General features: G+C 34.4%; 1 protein-coding gene across 1 annotated transcript in view; it reads left to right on the top strand.

Annotated features, from left to right (window-relative positions):
- ACTR3 (actin related protein 3) overlaps positions 1-23660 on the top strand; it is a 68394-nt gene that overhangs the window by 35202 nt on the left and 9532 nt on the right. The window contains exons 3-10 of the mRNA XM_036744226.1: positions 3242-3366; positions 4518-4628; positions 6148-6243; positions 8594-8701; positions 13452-13595; positions 15391-15564; positions 21367-21459; positions 21653-21778. Of these exons, the coding sequence (XP_036600121.1) occupies positions 3242-3366; positions 4518-4628; positions 6148-6243; positions 8594-8701; positions 13452-13595; positions 15391-15564; positions 21367-21459; positions 21653-21778 (977 nt within the window). The remainder of the gene's footprint in view (positions 1-3241; positions 3367-4517; positions 4629-6147; positions 6244-8593; positions 8702-13451; positions 13596-15390; positions 15565-21366; positions 21460-21652; positions 21779-23660) is intronic.

Genomic DNA, 23660 nt, shown 5'->3' on the forward strand with positions numbered 1-23660 from the left:
AGAGGACCCCTGCATGTTTTGCTCATTTCATTTGTGTCTGACTCTTCATTCACCCCATTGGGGGTTTTCTTGGAAAGATACTAGAGTGGTTTGCCATTTCCTTCTCCAGCTCATTTTACAGATAAGGAAACTGAGGGAAACAGGGTTAAGTGAGTTGCCCAGGACTACACAGCTAGTAAGTGTCTGAGGCCAGATTTGAACTCAAGAAGATCACTCTTCCTGACTCCAAGCCCAGTGTTCCATCCACTGTAACACCTAGCTGCAATGATTACAGACTGAATGATATTAAAACTGCCTTTCCAGTTGGGTTTATTAGTCTGTTTTTGATGCTAGTACTCTTTTCTAGAACTTTATTTCTGTGCTGCATTGGTGTCAAATCTTAAGAAGTTTTAGCAAAGATGACCTGGTTTTCTTTATTTTTACTTTTATATATCATATTATCTTTTAATTTTGTGATAGCTTGCATTTTGGTTGCTGAATGTCTTGAGCTTCATATATATGATTACTCTGAGGAAACTTTGACAAAATTTATGTGTTTTTTAAAATTTCTACTTGTGCTTTGTTTATTCTGCAAAATAGGCTGTAATGCCATGTATAAATCTTGTATTTTTTTTTTAACATTTGGTTTAGTGGAAATAGCATAGGATTGAAATTAGAAAAATAGGTTGAAATCTCTACTGTGGCTTGCCCATGTGACCTTGGGACAAAGCAGCTAACCTCTGGGTGCTTCACTTTCCTCAACTGTAAAATGAGGGTATTAGGCTAGATGACCTTTAAAGGTTCCTCCGTGTCTTATTCTATGATCCATTGAGTTTAATGTGATGGTTATAAATGCATTACAGGAAGAGTGTAGCTCCTTTTACCTATGTGACCTTTGGCAAATCACTTAACTTCTCTGGACCTCTGTTTCCTCAACTGTTAAATAGGATAAGACTACATGATCTGAGGTTCCTTTGAACTGTAAATCCTATAATACTAAAATCTCCATTGAATTCCTGGTTTTGTTCCTAAGTAACACCAACGCAATTGGATAGGCTTCTACCTTTCAGGATTTAGAAGGTTTAATTTGTTAGAAAGCTTCATAGAAGTAATCTTTTAGACTTTTGCGTCCCATTTCTGGTCTTATATGTTTTTGCTGCTTCATTTGATGTCAGAGTCTAGACTTGACTTTCCTTTTTTCTTATGAGGGCCTGAAATATTTATAATTTCTTTATTTGCTGCAAGTAACTATTGGATTTTCAAGTCTTTCTCACCAAACTATTTCTGAGGCTGCTGACTTAGTGTTATAATCACTTTATGGTATTTATAATTATTTTCATCATTTAATCACAGTGAGTATTTAAATCAGAAAGCCTGTTAGTAATGCTTTAGATAGTTTAACTAATTTTGAGCCATATAGATGTCACTCTGAATTAGAAATATGTTGCTTGTGAGAATGTAGAGCATGTTAACTGATAGTACAAATCTTCATAAACTACTGGAGTTGCTGAAGGAATATAAGGAATTCTAGAGGATAATTATATCTTACAAAAATTTTCCTATTCTTAAAAGTGGGGATTAAAATGAAAAAAAATTATAAAAAAATTATACATAGTTGAGGGGCTTATAAGACTGCAGTGTATTTCATATGGTAATAAGGTTGGCACTATGTTGTTTATTCCCCTTCCTTACTCTTGAAAATTAACTCATAAAGTATTGTTAAGCTAAGCCTTGGTTGCTACACATTTTTGTTTATAATGGTAGTCTCTTGGAGCACCATTTTCTTGTATGAGGTATGAAAGTACTATGACCTAGATAATGAATTGCTTTTTGAATTTTAAATGGTATTCTCAATTTTTCATTTTTATACATTTAGCAATTTTTGGTATGGTTTTTAGCTTCTGTCTCCAAGATAAAATATATAGAATTGGATGGCATTTTTGATTAAATACTATTTGACAGTTTTGTATATAGCTTTCAAAAGCGGCCGATTACATAATTTTCACCATTTCTGCCCTCATGGGTTAAGATTTTATCCTTAGGTCATATGGTACCTCCATTTTGCTGTGATTGGTTCAGTAAGGATGAACTTAAAGATATGTTACCCTGAATCTGACTTAACCTGTCTTCTTGAATTGCCATATTTTCCAGAAACACTAGACCTGGAATATGCAATTGTAATACTCCTTTTTACACATATACCAGCAAACAGTATAGAAATATACTGAAATAAATTCAAGATAATTGCTTTTCAATTAGCTTTCTAAATACTTAGCAATTTGGGCAAATTATTGGACAAGTTCTAATGGTGAGGTGTTAATATAAAAGTTAGAAAGGGCTGAATGTGGATATAGAATTTTTCAGTATTCTCTGCCCAACTTATTAAGAATATATAACTATTAAAAAATGATGGTACCACAGTTGAGTACAGGATCAACCTAAATACATTCAGATAAGGACTATTTTGAATGAAGAACTGTTTAAAACTTGGAGGATTAAGAACTTTCACTATTTAAGTAAGTTTTAGTTGTGATTATGGTATGTTAAATTTGCTGAATAGTTTGAGAATTATTGTTGGTTTTGAAAAAATGGCTTTATTTTTTTAATGACATTTAAGGGTGAGCTGGGGGATGCAGTGAGTAGAGCACCGGCCCTGGAGTCAGGAGGACCTGAGTTCAAATGTGGCCTCAGACACTTGATACACTTACTAGATGTGTGACCCTGGGCAAGTCACTTAACCCCAATAGCCCTGCCTTCCCCCCTGCCCAAAAAAAATGACATTTAAAACTAGATCCTATGAGTATTTTTAGTTTAAATCATTAAAGAATTGGCTCATGATTTGTGGCACAAAATTATAGGATAGAAAAGTTTGAAGAGGAAAGTATTTTTGCATTTCTTCCATAGTTCTTTTTTGTCAGTATATTTCACCGTTTCCTTTCTGGGCTTTCAGATGACTTTTGAGGTGGTGATAATGACTGCTGTATAAAATTGAAATGAATCTCATGGTTATTGAAATACTTAAAAATATTCTTTCGGCATAATACACTTTTAGCTTTTTATTACATTTAAAGTTTTTTTTTTTTCTTGACGTTAATTATCTGCTTAAAGTTTCATATATGGTCTCAGATATGAGTGTTTGTGATAAAATGAAAAATTATCTTTGGTATATATCCAAGGTGGGAGAGATGAAAGCTACCATGTAACTGTAGTTTGAGAAATGCTAACCTCTAACATGTCTGAGTACCTGTGTTCCTTTTTAAAGGTATTGCTATCAAGGAGTCTGCAAAAGTAGGAGATCAAGCACAAAGGAGGGTGATGAAGGGTGTTGATGATCTAGACTTCTTTATTGGGGATGAAGCAATAGAAAAGCCAACTTATGCAACAAAGGTATGATTCTGTGGTTAGCTAAGATAAAGGAGAAATTTTGTTTAAAAATTTCATGGTATTTCCAAGAATATTTGTTTTCTACCCTCATGAATCCTGTCTCTGTCACTTTCTACCTGTGAAGTCTTAACTCCCATGGTTATCCTAACTTTTCTGATACTTAGTTTCCTCTTCTATAGGATGAAGAGTTTATACAAGGTGACATCTAAGGTTCCTTCTACTTCAAAATACATGCATTTCTCTAAATCCTTTGTTGCCTTAAAAGCTCAACTGAGGTGCCACCTTCTTATGTGTAGGCTAATCCAATCTTGCTTAGTTATTAGGACTCTCTGTCTTCCCTTAAATTACTTTATATTTACCTATATATACTATGTCACATATCTCCTAATGGAATGAAAACTCTTCAAGGACAGGGACTATTTAATTTTTCTATTTTAATCTATTTCAATTTATAGTGTTTAGAACTAGTAAATACTTTAATAAATGGTTTTTGAGTTGAAGGGAATATTAATACAACTTTAAAAAATGTCATTTTTAAAAAGATTGATAATATAGAAAAGCATTTTTCCTGAAGGTATCTAATTATAAAACATGTTATGTGTAACTATTAAAGTAGGGGAAATAATTTTAAAAATACTTAGGAAAAACTGAACTGTGAAGTGTTAGCTCCAGGAAATGGTTTTAGGAGTTGAGAAATGGAGAAAATAGAGAATAGATATAATGGAATGAATAGGAGTATGTGTACATGGATGAGGAATGAATCATGACCACAGCTTACCAGTCATTTGTTACTTCAAAAAAAGTATATTCAGTAGCTACTGTACATATTAAATGCTGTTGCGACTCTTTTTTAAAGATGTAAAACTGTTTTTCTGCTTTTTTGAAGCTCATACTTTAAGGTTTCGCAGAAGTATTTTTGGTTTATGATTTTTCAGGTCATCTAATGTCAAAATGCATCGTGTATAGTAGTTTCTTAGAAATAATTTATTAAATGGATGAATACTCTAACAATATCTAAATACAGTTTTGTAACTTTTATTGTAGATTGTTGTTTCTTGTAGACAAGAGTTCAATTGGATGAATTTTTTATTCTTTTAAAATTGGTGCTATTTTCAAATTAGAGCAAGCTTTTATTTTGTTTGTTTATTTAACAGTGGCCAATCCGTCATGGTATAGTTGAAGATTGGGACTTGATGGAAAGATTTATGGAACAAGTGATCTTTAAATACCTAAGAGCAGAACCTGAAGATCATTATTTTCTTTTGGTGAGTTCAAATAGCACTTTTGTTGAGTACACATTAGAAAAGATTTCACAGAAGTTTTTATTAGTTACCTTGCAAAATACATTGTTTTTTTTGTATTGTTTCTCTCAGAGTAATTTTCAACCAGGGTCATGCTACCAGTATATAAATTGAATAATGTCTGCTGTTTAAAATTGAAATGAATCTCATGGTTACTGAAATACTTAAAAATATTCTTTCTGCATAATACATTTTTAGCTTTTTATTACATTTAAAGTTTGTTTTCTTGACATTACTTCTCTGCGTAAATTTTCATATATGGTCTCAGATATGAGTGTTTGTGATAAAATGAAAAATTATCTTTGGTATATATCCAAGATGGGAGAGATGAAAGCTACCATATAACTATAGTTTGAGGAATGTTAACCTCTAACATGTCTGAGTACCTGTGTTCCTTTTTAAAGGTATTGCTATCAAGGAGTCTGCAAAAGTAGGAGATCAGTTTATATTGGACCTAAAAGAGGTGTTAAGGTAGTCTTACCTATAGGTCAATTTGATATTTTGGATCACAAGAATAGTACTATAATAAAGCTCTCATTTAGATACTTAAAAATTATTTTATTGTGAGATTATAACAAAAGTAAGACTTGTATAATACATGAACATTGATAATTCTTGACTTCTTTTTCCTGAGTCTCTCATATCCATTTACTAAAAAATTTTTGGTCATTTTTATCTTTGTACTATTTCTTGCATCATTTCTACTCATCTACTCATCATTTCTACTGATTCCATTCTAGTTGCTCTCCCATGGCTTCTTTCTCTCCTGTTTTCTATATTCAGCTTTTGAAATTCTACTCATTTTTTAAGGCCCAGTTGAAAAACTCTCTCCTCCTTTTAAGTTTCTATTATTCCCTTACCTTCTTACCTCACACTCATCTTACCTTCTATGAATGTTCATAGAATTTTGCTCTTAGGTCTGTTATACCTATTTTCTATTTTGCATTTTAGTTATGTATGTTCATGTCTTACCTCCTATACTAGACTATAAGCTTTCTGCAAACAGTGAGTGTGTCTTATTTAGCTTTATCTCATTCATTGTCAAGCACAGTGGCTTGAACATACGAGGCACTTAAATGTTTGCTGAGTGGATAACTCACATTTTATAGATTTTTAAGCTTGCGAGTACATTTTCCTTGTAACCTATGTCCAGCAAAGTGATATATCAGTGTGTTAGATGCTATAATCTTCATTATTATTTGTAATAAGCATACTTAATTGAATGCCAAGGATTTAGAAAGTTTCAATTCATGCATTTTATATATGGTAACTTTTTGTTAATCATTATGTCTGGGTAATTAAAATATTCCATTCCATAACTCTGCCAGATAGTTGAAGTTAATTGAATCAGTCAGTGATATTTTGTGCAAAGTAATACATTTTTTACTCTTTTGTATTTATTTGCTTAAAAAGAGATTTCTTCATTAATGGGACTTAATTTTTTTTTAATTTGGCTTATTTTAAAATATTTTTTATTTAATAGACTGAACCTCCTCTAAATACACCAGAAAACAGGGAATATACAGCTGAAATTATGTTTGAATCTTTTAATGTTCCAGGCTTATACATAGCTGTACAGGTAAGCATGTATTTATATTTCTCTAAACCTGAATCTTAAGAATTAAAATTTTGAACATTTAAAATCTCATTTTTAGAATGTCATTTTCCCTGTATTTTTCACAGCAAAAAGGAAATTCATAATAGATGTTAATTAGTTCTGAGCATAGTGTCCTTTGTGAATGTTAAGTTATAGCTCTCTGTCTCTTATCTTTATAATATATATAATATACTGCTCACTGTTTTATAAATCTCGTTTTGTTGATTGGTTGTAAAATATCCTTTATACATAAAATTGTTTATAATTATCTATTTTGAAAACTTGTATGTTGGGTATTTCAGAGTTTTTGCTTAAATGTGTTACATATGCCATTAGATCCTAGACCTTCTTCCGTTGGTACAGATCTCAATCCATTCATGCTTTCTTTTCCTATATGTTTATTGTACAATTTGTGTTCTTCTATAAATCCTCTCCATTATGCCCTCCCAGAGGGTTGAAGGCCTTCCAGTAAGTCTTTTATCTGGAGTACTTAGCTCTCCACCTGATGTACCGATGACAGGCTCACCTCCTTTTCCTTTTATACACTGCCTGAATTGCTTTTATACCTCTTCTTGAGCCAAAGTCGGCATTGGAAATTTGATTTCCCTGTATAGCTAGGGGAATAATGGCTACGTCCTGGAGTCTGCAAGATCTGATTCAAATCTAGCCTCAGAAACTTAATAGCTGTGCTACCCATGCCAAGTCATGTAACCTTTTTTTTTTTGCCTCAGTTTCTTCAACTGTAAAATGGGGAAAATAATAGTACCCTGCTTCACAGGGTTTTTGCAAGGATCAAATGAGAAACTATTTGTAAAACTCTTAGCACCATAGCTGGCACAGAGTGCTTAATAAATGTTTATTCTTTCCCCATCACATCCACCACTCCATTGCCTTTTGGTTTAACTAATAGTGTGAAAGGGAGAGATAGCATAATTTTAATGTGCTAAGGGAAAATATGTTTGTTTTTAAAATTAAAAACGATCTTTTAAGGTGTATTCACTGTTATTTCTGGTTGATCTAAAATGTCTATTTGATTTTTATACCCACAAAATTGAGCATTTTTTCCCCTGATAATTTGAGGTTCTTAATTTGGTATGCTTTTGACTCTTAAAGATAGCTAAATGTTACTAACTTTATCACCAAGCATCTTTGTGGTGAAGGTCAGTTAGGCAACAAAAACTTTTGAACTCCCACAGAGTATTGAGCTATTGCAATATAAAGAAATAGCATTGTCCCTACCCTCTAGATGAAAATGTATGAATGTATACATATGAAAAAAGACTTTTAGACATTTACAAACATATTCCCATGACTATAATTGAGGGAATTAACAGAGAAAGGAACTTCTGTTACTTTACAATGTAGTTTAAGGACCAGGAACTGATTAATATGGAAACATAATATTTGAGATTTTTAAAGGTAGGGTAGATCTCCACCTGTCTGTAGTGATTTTTTTTTTGTGGTCCTACCTAAAGGTAAGGATTGAAATAGAGAGTATCTTCCCATCTCTTTTGGTTAATATTTTGCAAGTGAATAAAACAAAGTAGATACTAACTTTTAATAGCATTGCATATTTGATATAGGCTTATTTGTTTTCTTTGTTTTTTTCCCACAAAGATATTGTGAACAACTTCCCATAAAACTATTGTGAATAAATTGTGAAAATTTAAAAATTAAGTATATCTATATATATTTCCCAGGTTGAATTTTATGAATCTAATTTTAGTATTAGCTCTCCCATATCCTTCCTTAAGGGAAAGAAAAGGCAATTTGGCCATTTTAATAAGCCATAGTGATAATTTTGAGACATTCAGGGAAGTTTTCCTGCCATATAATCATTAATTTTACAGTTTTTTTCAATCGTTACAGTTTTCTTACACATAATCACTCCCAAGAAACAGTTCCTCCTTCCCTCAAAGGGCCTTTATAATGGAACTTTTAAAAATCTGTAGGTCTTTTTAAAGTTGATCTTTCTATAAAGGAATAGCTAATTAATTAGAGCAGTTTATGACCTGAATAATTCACATAGTTATCTGAGCTCCCTTTGCCATATTTTTGTAAGTACAGCCCATCTAAATATTTTGAAAAAGTCTAGCCTCATTTGCAATGTAATATTTCATGAGAAATCTCTTCATTTTAAAAGTAATTGTTGCTTTTTTTAAATAGGGAAATCAGATTGTGTGAATTAAAAATCCTTTATTGAAATGAAAATAATGGGCAATTTTGAATTTTCTTATTTTTGGAAGATTTTGCTTTTGAGATTATAAAGTAAATAAAAACAGTATGCCTGTATATAGTTCTCACTGGTTTTTGTTTTTATATTTTTTTCAAGGCTGTCCTTGCTTTAGCTGCGTCTTGGACATCAAGACAGGTAGGAGAGCGGACGTTGACTGGTACAGTTATAGACAGTGGAGATGGTGTCACTCATGTCATTCCTGTGGTAAGAATGTTTTTAAATTGTTGAATAAGAGAATATTAATTTAAAAAGGCTATCTGGCATAAGCAAAATCTTATCTTGCATATTTAGAATATAAAAATTGACTTTATGAAGATCCCCAAATGCTCCCTCTTTAGTTACTATAATTATTTGAAAAATTTTTTTTCAGTTGTTGCTATATTCAGATAAAAATGGCAAAATGTGTATTTTAAAAAATGGCTTACTCGGGGCAGCTAGGAGGCGCAGTGAGTAGAGCACTGGCCCTGAAGTCAGGAGGATCTGAGTTCAAATGTGGCCTCAGCTACTTGACATACTTACTAGCTGTGTGACCATGGGCAAGTCACTTAACCCCAATTGCCTTGCCTTCCCCCCTGCAAAAAAAAAAATGCCCTACTCTTGCTGTAAGAAGATATTATATTTTAGACAATTACACATTGCAGAATCTGTAACTAGAATATGTAATTTCTTATCTTAATTGCAAGAAATTAGCTTGTTTTGTTTTTAGATATTTTATATATTCATTTGATGAGTTACCATTCATAATTCAGCAATTTAAAGAACCAAAGCCTCTTTTGCAATTAATAGTCAGCATATCAATGTAAGTGAATTTTCATAGTGATTTTTTTTTTATTGAAGTAACACTTTGGTTATGACTGTTAATTAAACCATTGAGTTTCCAGTGCTTAATGGTAAATTACATTTTTTTATTGTGCCAAGTGGATTTAAAATGACTATTAAATATGACTGAGCTTAGTAAGGACCTTTAAATTTTTAATGTTTTTATGGAATTGAAGTCATCTTTTAAAGTAAGTCTTTTTCATAGATTATTACTAAATTAAAATACAATTGTGGAGGCACTGAGAGACAGATACACAAGGTATCTGAATGTGGGGAACATTCTAAAAATGTAGAAAAAAATCTGGGACATTATTGATGCTGAAAAAGATGACCAAAGCACATCAATAAATACTGACCCATGTGCCTACTCTCCTGTGTATAAAAAGTCTTTATAAGGGTCAATTCATGAACTGAGGGAATCTTCAATGAGTTTATTCTTAGTAAGAATTGAACAGGCTTTTTCTAGGTACAGTTAGCAATAGAACAAATCTTTACCATGTCACAATTAACTGAAAAGATATAGAGAATATAAGATCTCATTGGGCTTATTGTTGATTGCAAAAAATCAAGCATTCGATTTGATAGAGACTCTTTTATAGCAAGATATTTTCTGTTCATACATCAAGTTCATTCAGGATTCCTCAGAAGATTTTTACTGTTCAGTGAATTACCTGATTATAAGCAGGTAAGATATAAAAGAGATGTGTGTACATCAAAGATATTTGCCACTGTGTTGGAGGAAAATCTACTGCAGAGTCTGGGTTGAGGAGGGATTCTATGTGGTTGCTGAGTTTCTCCAGATGTGCCTGTTTGTGGAAGACATTGTATTGATTGCAGCAAGTCCCAAGGCATTGCAGAACATTCTTAAAGAGATCATCACTCAAACGTGTTTGACCTAGCCATCCATCTAGGAAAGACCAAATAGAGTATCTCTTGCCCAGATATCAGCATTCATTTAGGTGGACACTGTATAGTTTGTGCCCACAGTTGAAAAAAAGTAAGAAAATGGACTGGATTGCTTTCTGGAAACTTCAAAGTTTTATACTGCCCCTCCAAGCTTCTCATGAAAAAGCAAAGGCCTACCTTTTCAATGCTAACATATTATTGATGTTGCTTTATGACAGAGAAGATGAATAATAAACAGACAGGCTTATGGTGAGTATGAGCAGGTTTCATTGTATAACCCATGAGAAACTCCAAAGAGCAGGATAAAGGATTTCATTGGGGTTGTTTGATAGGAAGATTAGTTAAACTAGTCTCTTGGCAATGGGAGGGAATGACAGGTGTGCTGCCAGTGGCTGTGGCACGGAATGGCTGCAGATGGCTGAATGCCACAGAGAGTGAAAAGAAGACATGGGTCAGGCGGGAGAGTATAGCACAGCTCCGTTTATTAAGCTGAGGGAAAGGGCTTATATACCTTTTAGGCAAGCAGATCAACAAGTTCGCATGTGAAACATTTGTTACATTGTGTGACTTCCTTGTGCTTTGTTCCCTTTTTGCTGTAACAGTATCGTGTTAACAGTCCACAGGTGGTGTTTAGCATGTGTGTGCCAAGGGGGTTTGGAGAGCCCTCATTCTGAGTTATCAGCCCAAGGGCAAGAACAGGCTTCGGGGAAAACCTGGCCTGTATCTTATCTCAGAATGGACTTTCTCAGAGCTGGCGCTCTCACAGGTGGATGTGTCAGAATGCTCCACTGGTAGCCTTGCAATATTGGGAGAAAGTGAGAAAGGCCTCTAGCAAGTTGGGTGGACTTCCGTAGTGAATTCTTGGGAGAACAGAAAGAAGAGTCGTTCAGGATGGGGAGACATGAATGAGTTGTGATCTTCATTATTGGGGGGAGTTCCAAAATCAAGAGATCACAGATCCATTTGACTATTGAGAGATCACTGCTTTGTTTTTCCCATTTACATTTTGAGATTTTATTGCTTTATTATCCTCATTTATATTTTTAATACTGCTGGTTTAATAAATATTCCTAAGATAATGCCTTTTTTACATTACATTCCAAAAAGAGTCAGTGAAGCATAGTAGATAAAGTGTTAGACAATGAGTTAGGGAAATCCAGGTTCAAATCCTGTCTTAGACAATTACTAGCTAGCTCTACTAGGCATGTTACTTAACATCTCTGAGCCTCAGTTTTCTTATTTGTAAAATGAAGGTAACAAGAGTCTTTTATCTCACTGGGTTGTTATGTGAGGATAAAATGAAATTTATGTAGAATATTTTACATATCTTAAGGTTCTGTATAAATACAACCCTATGACTTAGGAGTTATATCAAGGGTTAGGCACAGTGAGTAGAGCACCGGCCCTGGAGTCAGGAGGACCTGATTTCAAATCTGGTCTCAGACACTTGACACATGTACTAGCTGTGTGACCTTGGGCAAGTCACTTAATCCCAATTGCCCTGCCTTCCCCCCTGCAAAAAAAAAAAAGTTATATCCAGATGGTTACTCTAATTGGGTTAGAATTTTGAAATGGTGTTCATAAGAGGTTAATCGGGCCAATGATTATTATCTATAGGATGTGCATTAAGTTTACTTGTTCACTTGTAAATGACTAGAATTGCTAACAGTTTAGAACAAGCGTTCTTAACTTGGGGTCCATGAACTTAAAAAAAAATTAAGTATACTTAGTATCTTTTGCAATTCTATGAATTTAAAAACATTCTGAGAAGTGTTCCATAGGCTTCACCAGATTTCTGAAGGTGTCCACGATACAGAAAAGGTTAAGAACCCCTGCTTTCAAAAATGGGATCGTAAGAGTGATATGTTGATTTGAGGAAGAACCAGCAGAAAACAGAACTATTTTCAGTCAGGACAGTTCTAGAGAAAATACAACTAGGAGGAAAAACAAAACCATCTAGATAGAATGTAAAGTTGAAATTAAAAGTGCAACATAGTAAAAATTTGGGGTGGGAGGGTTAATGATATTTATAGCTTGATACAACAAAAAATATTCTGATAATATACAGGCTAGTACCTCAAAACCACCAGGCCTTCCATCTCCCTAAGTCATAGCATGCATGATGCAACCGTTTGTTCAGGCAGATATATGGCACTGATAAGTTTCATGAGGTGAAAAAAAGATTTAGGGGAATTATATTAATGTCGAACTTGAAGCAATCATAATTTCAATACTGTGTTGCCTTTTCATAGATATCAAAGTTTAAGATTGTTTCACACAAATTGATAGATAGTCTTATATGCTTTTTCTTTGTTACTTTAAATGTTTTACTATTGATTAAATAAGGGGGAAACTTTAATATTCCTAGCAACTTTCAGTTGGAAGTAGACTTGGTATCGTTCTGCATGACATTATAGACAGAGCGAGGCTGCCCCTGTCGTATTATGGAAAGTTTAGTCTATTCTGGACCAGTAGTTGGCTACTTTAAAAAGTCAAATTATTTTGCCTTTGGTTGAATAAAAAAGGTTTAGTGCTTTTTACGGAAGCCTATGTATATTCATTCTAGGAGCTTTTAAAGTGTACTATTTGATAATAAGTAGACTATCCTTAAGCTTAGTTATGCTTAACATATATCCTTTCAACCTTGTTGCTTTCTTTCTTGAGTAATTGAGGTATTGTTGTAAATTCTGCACATGTTAATGGAAGAAAAAACTTAAATAATTAATTACCTAGGCAGGAAAATTTCATTTGTCTTAATTTTCAGTATTGCTATTACTGTTAGGAGTAGTAAATGAAGGATGAAATTGTAATTAAAAAAAAAACAAAAAGGAAAGTTTTCTTAAATTTAGAGGGTGCATAGATGGAATTCTAGTAGTTACATACTGACTTGTATTAACTTTGCCTTTAAATTGTTAATAGAAAATTCGTACCCATCCTTTAAAGCCCTATTCCGATGCCATGTCCCTGATCTTTTCTGTTAATAACAACTTTTCCCCTTATGTAGCAGTTTGTTTTGTATCCCTGTAATGCCTTTGTGTTATAATGTCATATATTTTGGTTGTCTTTATGTCTTACCTGCCATTGGAATGTAGGCCCCAAGAGGTATGATTTTTGTCTTTTTGTTTTCTCCAGTTCATATCACCAGACCCTTCACCTAAAAGATACCTAATAAATAACTTATTTTAATTTGAATTGACCTTTTTTTTGGCTTTTGTTTTTTTATTCCTAGGCTGAAGGGTATGTTATTGGCAGCTGTATCAAGCACATTCCAATTGCTGGGAGAGATATAACATATTTTATTCAGCAGTTATTGAGAGAACGAGAAGTAGGAATTCCTCCTGAACAATCCCTGGAAACAGCCAAGGCAGTAAAGGTAAAGTAGGACAGAACATTTTCATCATGTTTATAAGTTAATCAATCAGCCCTGAAAATGGCACTTGTTTGCATATTGTGCACTTCAGCAATGCTAAGGAATATTTTTCTTACCTGAGCAGAATGCCCTTCCCTTTTTTTCCCTCTTTCTCTTGCATATCACAAAGTTCTTCTGTTATTCCATCTGAGATCTCACCAACGGAATCCAAACTATATAAATACCATTTCTGTTTTTTTCTTTGTTTTTCAAATGTTTTTTTCTTTTGGGAGCATTGAAAATTTTAGTAAATTACCCATGAAACTGCCAGAAGTATATTGTATGAGTAGGCAAACTTTAGTGTTGTTTGTTTGCTGTTACTTATGGTGACTGTGACTAGCCTATGTCATTGCTGTTTATAAACTCCCTGTGGGGAAACCAAAAAAGTTACATATATCAGGTTCACTTTAGAGCAGACAAAGGATCAGGGCAAAACTAAACTAAGCTTTTAAGTGAGCCTCCATCTGTTTGTGAGACTTTCGTTTGCGTAGAGGCTAAGCGTCATCCTTATCTGGACTCATATCCTTCAGGGACGTATTGTAAGGCATATGACCACTTAACCGGTCTACTGGCTTCATTCTTCTATTTACCTCCTATAAAGACAGTCACATCAAGTTGCTTGGGTAGGGACCTGAAAATAGTAAGTAAATGTCTCAGCAGTTTTGCTTGAGTGTCATGATTTTATATTTTTTCCCAGATTGAATTTTTCTTGAAGGAAAAAAAACTGCATTTTAGCACATATTTTATATTAGTATCTATAGTACCAAGAATTAGGCTGCCACTGAAAATATATCAACTCATTTTTTTCTTGTTCATGAGTAGCCTAAAGAGATTGGTTTTCATCTTTTCCCGTTTTAAAATTTTATAAAAATTAATCTTGTTTAAGCAGTGTATTTCGTCATTTTAAAAATTTTGAACTTAACAAGCATTAACTAAACACACAGAGTAGTGTATCAGAAGATGGCTTATAACTTCAAATCTGTATTATTTACAACTTGCTTTACTTTTTCAGTATTATAAATTCAGTGTTACTTTTTGTAACTCCTTTTGGCTTTCTCCTAAGCATTTCATAAAAATCTTTTAAGCATTTCAAAATAAGTTTCTTGCTTCTATCTTCTTTTTAGGGATACAGCTTTATCCATAATTCTCTTCTTTCTCCCCAAATCATTTTCTTCTTAACCACCCAGTTGAGAAAAATGAAAATAAAATCTTTAGAACAAAGTTGTTTGCCAAGTAGCTTATGTTCTCAGTTTTATTCTTACTAGGACCCAAAGGTTTGCTGATTTATGTTGCTCTGTCACCTATTGTAAGGGATTGATGAATTTTGAAGATTTTTTTTCTTGAATATATAGCATATATACTTCATTCTTTCTGTATTATAAACATTATTATTACTAATGAGCACTACAGAAGGAAGACATTACTATACTGACTGCTTTCATAATAATAGATTGGTTTAGTTTAATGCTATTTGCATGTTTCATAAAGAAAAATAGAAATCAGAGCTATTTTTCTCAATATTCCATTCATACCATGGAGTATGAAAATCAAATATAGTAGAAAATGCAATATTTAAATTTGTAAACTGCAATTATAAAATTATCTGGAAGTCTTGTTAATTTTCCTACATCCTAAATTATTCTCTGAAGTGGATTTTTTTTCCTTTACCTGTTTCTAGCTCACTGAAAATGCCTGTCTTTATTCCTTTCCATTATGTTTCTTATTTTGGAGATGAAACACTTTTTTTTTTTAAATTTAGGAACGTTACAGTTATGTCTGCCCAGATTTAGTCAAAGAATTTAACAAGTATGATACAGATGGGTCAAAGTGGATTAAACAGTATACTGGAATCAATGCAATCTCAAAAAAAGAATTTTCCATTGACGTTGGTTATGAACGGTTCCTGGGTCCAGAAATCTTCTTTCACCCAGAGGTGAGTTTGCTTAGATTGAGTCATGCTTCTAATTGTAAGAAAATGTTAACTTTAGTTTTAAATATTCACAATTAGTTTGAAAAATATTTCTTGTAGGGAGAGGACTAATCCTAAATGGGAAAAAGAAACCCAAATTTTTGTTATAAACCCAAATTTTGTTATAAAGTCACCTGAGTGAAAATATGAAAATATACATGTGATTTGTTACATGTTTAGAAACTGAATATTACTTTCTGAAATAATTGTTGATAATGACTAATATTAAGTTTTTAAATTATAAAGATTTTGAAATGCTTCTGTGTTAGAAAGATTTCTGTATTACTCTTTTTGACATTTCAAAACAATATTTTGACGATACAGGTCTTAGTGTGCCTTTATTTTATTTATTGTGTCTACTGTGTATCAGACATTCTGCTAAATGCTGAGGATACAAAGAAAGGCAAAAGACAGTCCCTGCCCTCAGGGAGCTCAGTCTAAATGGGGAGACAACATGCAAACAACTATATACAATCAAGCTATATATAAAATAAGTAGGAAATAATCAATAGAGGAAAAGCACTAGAATTAAAGATCAAGAAGCCTTCCTGTAGAAGGTGAAATTTTAGTTGAAATTTGAAGGATGCCAATGAAGTTAGGAGACTGAGAAGAGGTAGGAGAGCATTCCAGACATGGACAAATAGAGAAAATGCTGGAGCCCAGAAATGGAGTGGCTTTTCTTTGATCAATGAGGAGGCCGATGTCACTGGGTCAAAGATAACATGGTGGAAAGTAAGGTATGATAAGACTAGAAAGGTAGGAGGGAGCTAGGTTGTAAAGGGCTTTGAATGTCAAACAGGATTTTGAGTTTGATCCTGGGGGCGAAAGGGAGCCACTGGAGTTTTTTGAGTAGGAGGTGACATGTTTGGATTTGTACTTTAGGAAAATCATTTTGGCAACTGAATGGTGGATTGGAGTGGAGAGAGACTTATTGCAGTAGTCCAGGAATGAGAGGAGGGCCTGTACTACAATGGTGGCAATATCAGAGGAGAGAATCATGCATATGGAGGGGGAGTAGTGAGAGACAGTGAAGAGTTGATATTGCAGGTAGTATAGAGGGAGAAGAGAAAAGGGCCCAAGATAGAGTCCTGTTAGATATTTGTTTTGATAGTGAACAGACTTGACCTGAAAGAAAAATCTAACAAAGGAAACTGAGAAGAGATCAGGGAAGTAGGAGAACCAGGAAATTGTCTTGTCACAAAAGCCAAGAGAGAAGAGAGTATCAAGGAAAAGAGGGTGATGGAACTGTCAGAGGCTGCAGAAGTCAAGAAAGATGAGGACTGAGAAAAGGTTGAGTTTGTCAGTTAAGAGATCATAGGTAATTTTTTAAAAAGCGGTTGTACAGCGTTGAATGATGATGTTGGAAGCCAGACTGTAGAGTTGAGAGGGAGAGGAAAGGAAATGGAGAAACTGAAATGAACAGTTTTAAGTTACTTTCACAAAACTAAGAAAACAACATATGTGTGCCTACACATAAACATTTTCTCCAGATAATAGCATCAAAGGATTTTTTTTAAAAAACTGAAGTAGAATTCACAGCCTTTACGGAAAGTCAGTTATTTTAAATGTCCATGTAATTGTAGTAGTATTGCTAGAGTTTGGCTGTTTAATAAAAAGTCATTCTATAATTATTGTTAAACATGTATCAGAGCAAACCAGTGACTAATACTGGTAACAAGTAGAGAATCTAAGGCTCTACCTCAGTGAACAGATTAGATTCATTTGTAATCAACAATTCATTTATATAAATTAATGACTATTAAAATTCTTGTCTCCTAAGTTAAATATTTTCAGATGAAATATTAATTTGCTTGCCATACTTTTTGTTTTGGAGAGACAGGCTAACGTCAGTTCAATCCAGGCTGAGTTATGACAGTATCAAGAATTTTAGACCCAAAAAGATCCTTGGTGATTGCTTAATCCTATTTAGAAAAAGCTAGGTGACTCAGATAAGAGTGCTGGGCCTGGAGTCAGAAAGACCTGAGTTCAAATTTGGCCTTAGACTCTTAAAGTTATGTGACCCTGGGCAAGTCACTTAAGCTCTGTTTGGCTTAATCTACTAGAGTAGGAAATGGCAGACCACTCCAAGATGCCAGGAAAGCACCATGGACAGTACTGGTATGCTGTGGTCCATGGGGTCATGAAGAATTTGACACTACTGAACTAAACTACTAACTACTGAGTCCTAAATTTTATAGATAAAGCAAATTGAGGTCTAAAGAAATTAAATAGCTTGCATATTTTAAGAAGTAAAATAGCTATGTGACAGAGGCAGAATTAGGTCCTAAGGACTCCTGTTCCCAGTTCAGTACTTTTTCCACTTGTAAATTTTAGCCCACAGTCCCTGTCCTCAAGGATCTGACATTCTATCTGAGCAAACAGTGCATACATGCATAAAAATATAGCAAATAAATACAAAGTAGTTCAAAAGGGAGGGAACTAGCGTTTGGAGAATCATAAAGAGATTCCCTTGAGCGGAGTATTGGACAAATTAAGGGATTTTAGGATTTGTGGTGAAGAGGGGAATGTGTTATAGGCATGGACAATTCTCAGTAGAAAGGCCTCCATGTAGGTGATAGAGTGCTGTGAATGAGGAACAAGGCCACTTTGGTGGGGTCTTTGAGTTCGTGAGTTAATATAATAGTATTGGAAGGGTTGATTTGGGCTTGGTTGTGAAAGTTTTCAAGAACCAAACAGAAGTGTGTATATTTTATCACAGAGGCAGTAGAGAACCATTGGAATTTAATAAATTTAATAAAAATAGGGCAGTTGTCTATAGTCAGAAAGAAAAGCCACTCTGGCAGCTATTTGGAGGATGGTTTGGAGTGGGGAGAGACCAGTTACGAAGACATTGGGGTGGTGGCTATGTGGTGGTAAGACAGCAATAGACGTGAAAGATGTTGTCAGGGTGTAGAAGTCTCAAGATTGGCAACTGATTAGTTATTTGTAGTGAGTAAGCAATGATGACAGCAAGGTTTCAAACCTGAGAGATTGAAAGGATGTTGGTACCCTTGATGGAAATAAAAAAAAATTAGGAAGATGAATTCTCTTTGGACATGTTGATTTTGAAATATCTATGGGATATCTAATTTGAAGTATCCAGTGAAAGAAAGCTCAGGAGAGAGACTTAAGCTGGATATTTAGATCTTGAAGCCATCAGTACGAAGATAGTTAAACCAATGGGGGCTAATGAGGTTTATTAGCAAGGCAATAATCACAATATAGACAACAATTGTCAATATGCCTATGTGGTTCCATATCATGAAATATAAGAAACTCTCCATATAGAAGGTAGAAGTAAACCATTTATTCACACACCAGAGAATCATATCCCACAACCAGTAAGCCCAATCCACATAGAAGCGAAGAATTCAATACACAGTATCACAGCATGGAGCCTTACCAACCCAAAACCATCTGCGGGCCACCGCCGCGCGCACCCCCCCCCCCCCCCCCCCGCCCCAGGCCTTCCCACAAACAATCACTCAAAGCACAGCTACTGCTGCTCTTTTTTCTCAGCTCTAAGTTCTCTCTCTCTCTCTCTCTCTCTCTCTCTCTCTCTCTCTCTCTCTCTCTCTCCTCTCCCCCCCTCCCCCCCTCTCCCTCTCTCCCTCTCTCCCCCTCCCTCCCCCTCCCCCTCTCTCCCTCTCCCCTCGTGTCACACTTTCCTTTTCCTCTCAGCAAGCTCCTCCTACTACATGTGACTTAGTTTTCCTGTGATGTAACCAGGTCACATGGCTTGTTAATGGGTGGGAAAGATCTTCAAATTTAAATTGTTATTACATGAGGTCGCAAAGTGAGATCATATGTGGAGAGAGGAAGAGGAGAAGGCCCAAGATAGAGCCTTGGGGTAAGGATTAGGGTACGTGATATAGATTACAAGCCAGCAAAGGAAACTTAGATATGTAGGAAAACACAGTAGCAAAAAGGGCAGAAGTAATTTGAGAGAGGAGAGTTTAGTTGGACTGATTAAGTCTAGCTTTGAGATTGGGAAGAGAAGAAAATTAAGCAAGGGCAGAGGTAGTGTCCTGAGAAAGTACTGAGGGATGGAGGTATTCAGTATCATAGGAGGATGAAGACTAAGCTTTGAAAGGGTGTAAGGTATAGGAAAAGATTGAATGATAGGATATGATTACAGGAATGTCAGAGTTTTTGGTGATAGAAGCCAGATTAAGGGCTTGATCCAGCCCTAAGTGGTTGAAGTGGAGTAGAATAGTAAGTAGGTCACAGGCTTGGGAGGATACTGAGGAACTGAGAAGGATGTTTGAGGGAACGTTATCATGAATATTGAAGTCCCCTAAGAAGGAGGAAGACAGCCACACTAAGGGGATGGTAGTCAGCCTAACCTTCCCTATTATCTGGATTTGGTGATACATTTTGTTTATAGGGTAAGGTGACTTAGCTCTAATTTCATCCTCTTTATCTTTGTCCAGGATACAATGTGGGTTGCTTCTATCATGGGCATCCCAACAACTTGGGCTTGCCAAGACCTGGGAGTCACCCATTCTGCTTGTATTTTCTTATTACACATCACTTCCATGATTTCTTTTTCTTCCCACCCTCTCTTAATATGGTGGTACAGAGTACTATGTAATTCAGGTTAATTAGAACTGTTAGATTTCATGTAAAACCATTTCCACCATTATGCTTCATAGTCTTAAGAAGCTGTATCATTTAGTACCTCTTGTCACCATGTAATAAATAGCTCTAAAATTTCTGTGATCAATAAAATGTTCTCCGGCAGTAGACTGGGAGTTTTTGGCACTTCTCTAGGTAGTGCCAATCTGATTTGTAGATCTACTGTTGAATGAAGAGTGGAACAGAACTTGATCATTTTCATTTACAAGACAACCTTCACATTTGATTTAAAAAATTTTGCCTTTAAAAAATACAGTATTCTTTTAATTCATATAGATCAGGATATGTGACCGCTTGAATGTATCTTTTTTTCAAAGGCTGAACTAATTGAGATTCTCTTCGTACTTACGCAGAATTCTTAAGAGACAATGGATAGAATACTGGCCTGGAATGAGGAAGACCAGAGTTGAAATTCAGCCTTAGATACTTGCTACCTGAGTGACTCTGGGTTAATTAACCTTTGTCTGCCTCAGTTTCCTCAACTGTAAAGTAGGGATAATAATAGAACCTGTTTTGTAAAGCACTTAGTACAGAGTTTGGCATATAGTAGGTGCTTAATAAATACTTATTCTCTTTCCCTTGCCAAACATATCTGGTTTCTAGAGCTAACATGTAAAATAATTATTTTTTCAGTTTATGGTATAAGCACATAGAAAAAAGAGGGGAACCTGTCCTCATTATTTAGTTAACAAATGATTTAAAATTTTTTCTTCCATCTTATACCAGTATTGATTAATGGTTTCTTTTAAATTGAAATATTGACAAGCATTCATTACTTCTCAGTTCACTTAATTCTTTATAAATTCAGTATAATCATTTCTATTGCTGTATGTATAATGACTTATCTATAATCAGCATTTTCTCTTTGACATTTGATTTGTTTTCTGGAATATCTAGTTAGTATGAATTTTGGGTGTTAACTTATATTCACAAATAAAAAACAAAATTGGGAACTTAGGTAATTAGTTCAATATATTTTCACCCTATTGTATTTATTATTTATCAATCAAATACTGTACTTTTGTTCCTGAAATTCCTATTATTTTGAAACTAAAATCTTTTGGTTTCTTAACTTAAATGAGTAAATCCAATAATTACTGGACTTGGGCAATTTGTCTTATTTTTCAGTTTGCTAATCCAGATTTCACACAACCTATCTCAGAAGTAGTAGATGAAGTAATTCAGAATTGTCCCATTGATGTCAGACGTCCTCTCTACAAGGTCAGTGTTTTAGTGAAAGTGTCATGTAGGGTGATCTTGTAGTGTGGATAATCAGTTTGTTAAATATTGAAAAGTATTTTTAACATCGTTAAAAAGCAAACATTTTTGGGAAAGGTTCAAAATAGAGTTTTCAGTATTAAATGGTCTCATTATTATAAGTTTTTAAAAAAATATTTCAATTTTTCCAATATAGAATATTGTCCTCTCTGGAGGTTCAACTATGTTCAGGGATTTTGGACGTCGACTACAACGGGATTTGAAAAGAACTGTTGATGCAAGGTTGAAGCTAAGTGAAGAATTAAGTGGTGGTAGACTGAAGGTTGGTTTTCTTAATTACATTTTGGGTGGGATTATATGTACATGGTTACATAGGTTAATCATATGACTCGACTATGTTATGACTGTAATTTTTATGAACTATGTAATGGATTCTTCTTTAAAACAGATTGTTTACTTACATTACATATGTGTAGAAAATAGGACGCCAGATGAAGATATTGCAACTTATAAGTTATTTGTAACAGTGACTGTTTTACAAAATATGCACTGTTGAACAAATGCATATGAAAGTATAAATGTATGTGCATTTATTGGGTTATAGATATTTTATATTCTCTTGGAAAATAAATAAGGAGATCTTGAGGCAAATAGTAGTTGTCTATTTAAGTGTAAACTAAAGCATTCTGGGGTATGATGTTTGGTGAGAGACATACTTGATAGCTGATAACCTTTGTTATCTGACGTTTCATTACTTCATGTAAGCATATTCCCTGGGGTGTAGTGGAATGGAAAAGTGAATGGTGGAGTCCAGGCAGAGGTTAAATATTATTGAACTGTGAAGCCCTAATGGCATGACCTGGAACTTCAAGCAGTTTCATTGTTCTTTGTAATAGGCAGCTTTTGTCTTGTACAAAAATATTTTTTTCATCTTTGTGTCTCTTTGACTTGGGAGACATAAAATCATGCTAATAACCTGTCCAAATCAGAATTCATTGTCTTTTCCTCCAAATGCTGCTTCCTTCCAAATTTCCCTATTTGTTTTTAAGGCACTACCATCCTTCCATTCTCCCAGGTTCATAACACAGTCTTAAGGCACTGCCATCCTTCCATTTTCCCAGGTTCATAACACAGTCTCAAAATTGAATGCTTGTTGACTGACTGATTCCCTCTTCTTTCACCTCACCTAGTCAGTCACTTGCGAGTTGTTACTCTTTCCACTTCCACATCATTCTCGTCCATCATCTTCTCTTAAGAAAACCCTTATCACCACTTGGTTAATTTTTTTTTATTTGTGATAACCATCTAAGTAGTCTCCCTGTCTCAAGTGTTTCACTACTCCATACCATTCTACACATTGCTGCCAAAGTAATTTTTCTTCAGCAGAGATTTGACTCCAGTGGCTTCCTAGTGCCTCTAGCTTAAGAATATAAACTCCTCTGGTTAGCATTTTTTTTTTAAAGTTTTATTTACTTACTTATTTTTAGCTTTCACCATTCACTTTTATAAGATTTTGAGTTCTAAATTTTCTTCCCCCTCACCCTCTCAAGATGGCATGCAATCTAATAGAGTGGTTAGCTTTTAAAGCTGAACACAACTTAGTTTCAACCTATTTTTCTGGGTTGTTTCTCACACAGAACACTCCTCTCAGCTCTGTGCCTTTGCACTGGCTATGTCCTGCATGGTCTTAATTTTACCTCAGAATCCCTCTCTTTCTTTAAGATTCACCATTTTCTTTTTTTTTTAATTTAATTTAATATATTTAGTTTTCAGCACTGATTTTCACAAGAGTTTGAATTACGAATTTTCTCCCCATTTCTACCCTCCCACCCACTCCAAGATGACGTACATTCTGGTTGCTCCATTCCCCAGTCAGCCCTCCCTTTTGTTACCCCGCTCCCCTCCCCTCCCCCTTTCCCTTCTTCTCTTGTAGGGCAAGATAAATTTCTACACCCCATTGCCTGTGTATCTTATTTCCTAGTTGCATGCAAAAACTTTTTTTTTGTTTTTGAACATCTGTTTTTAAATCTTTGAGTTCCAAATTCTCTCCCCTCTTCCCTCCCTGCCCACCCTACCTAAGAAGGCAAGCAATTCAACATAGGCCACATGCTTATCATTTTTTTATTGTTTATTTAATTTATTTAATGTTTAGTTTTCAGCATTGATTTTCATAAGAGTTTGAATTAGAAATTTTCTCCCCATTT

Source organism: Trichosurus vulpecula, chromosome 2 (assembly GCF_011100635.1).
Source record: "Trichosurus vulpecula isolate mTriVul1 chromosome 2, mTriVul1.pri, whole genome shotgun sequence".
Lineage (NCBI taxonomy): Eukaryota > Metazoa > Chordata > Mammalia > Diprotodontia > Phalangeridae > Trichosurus > Trichosurus vulpecula.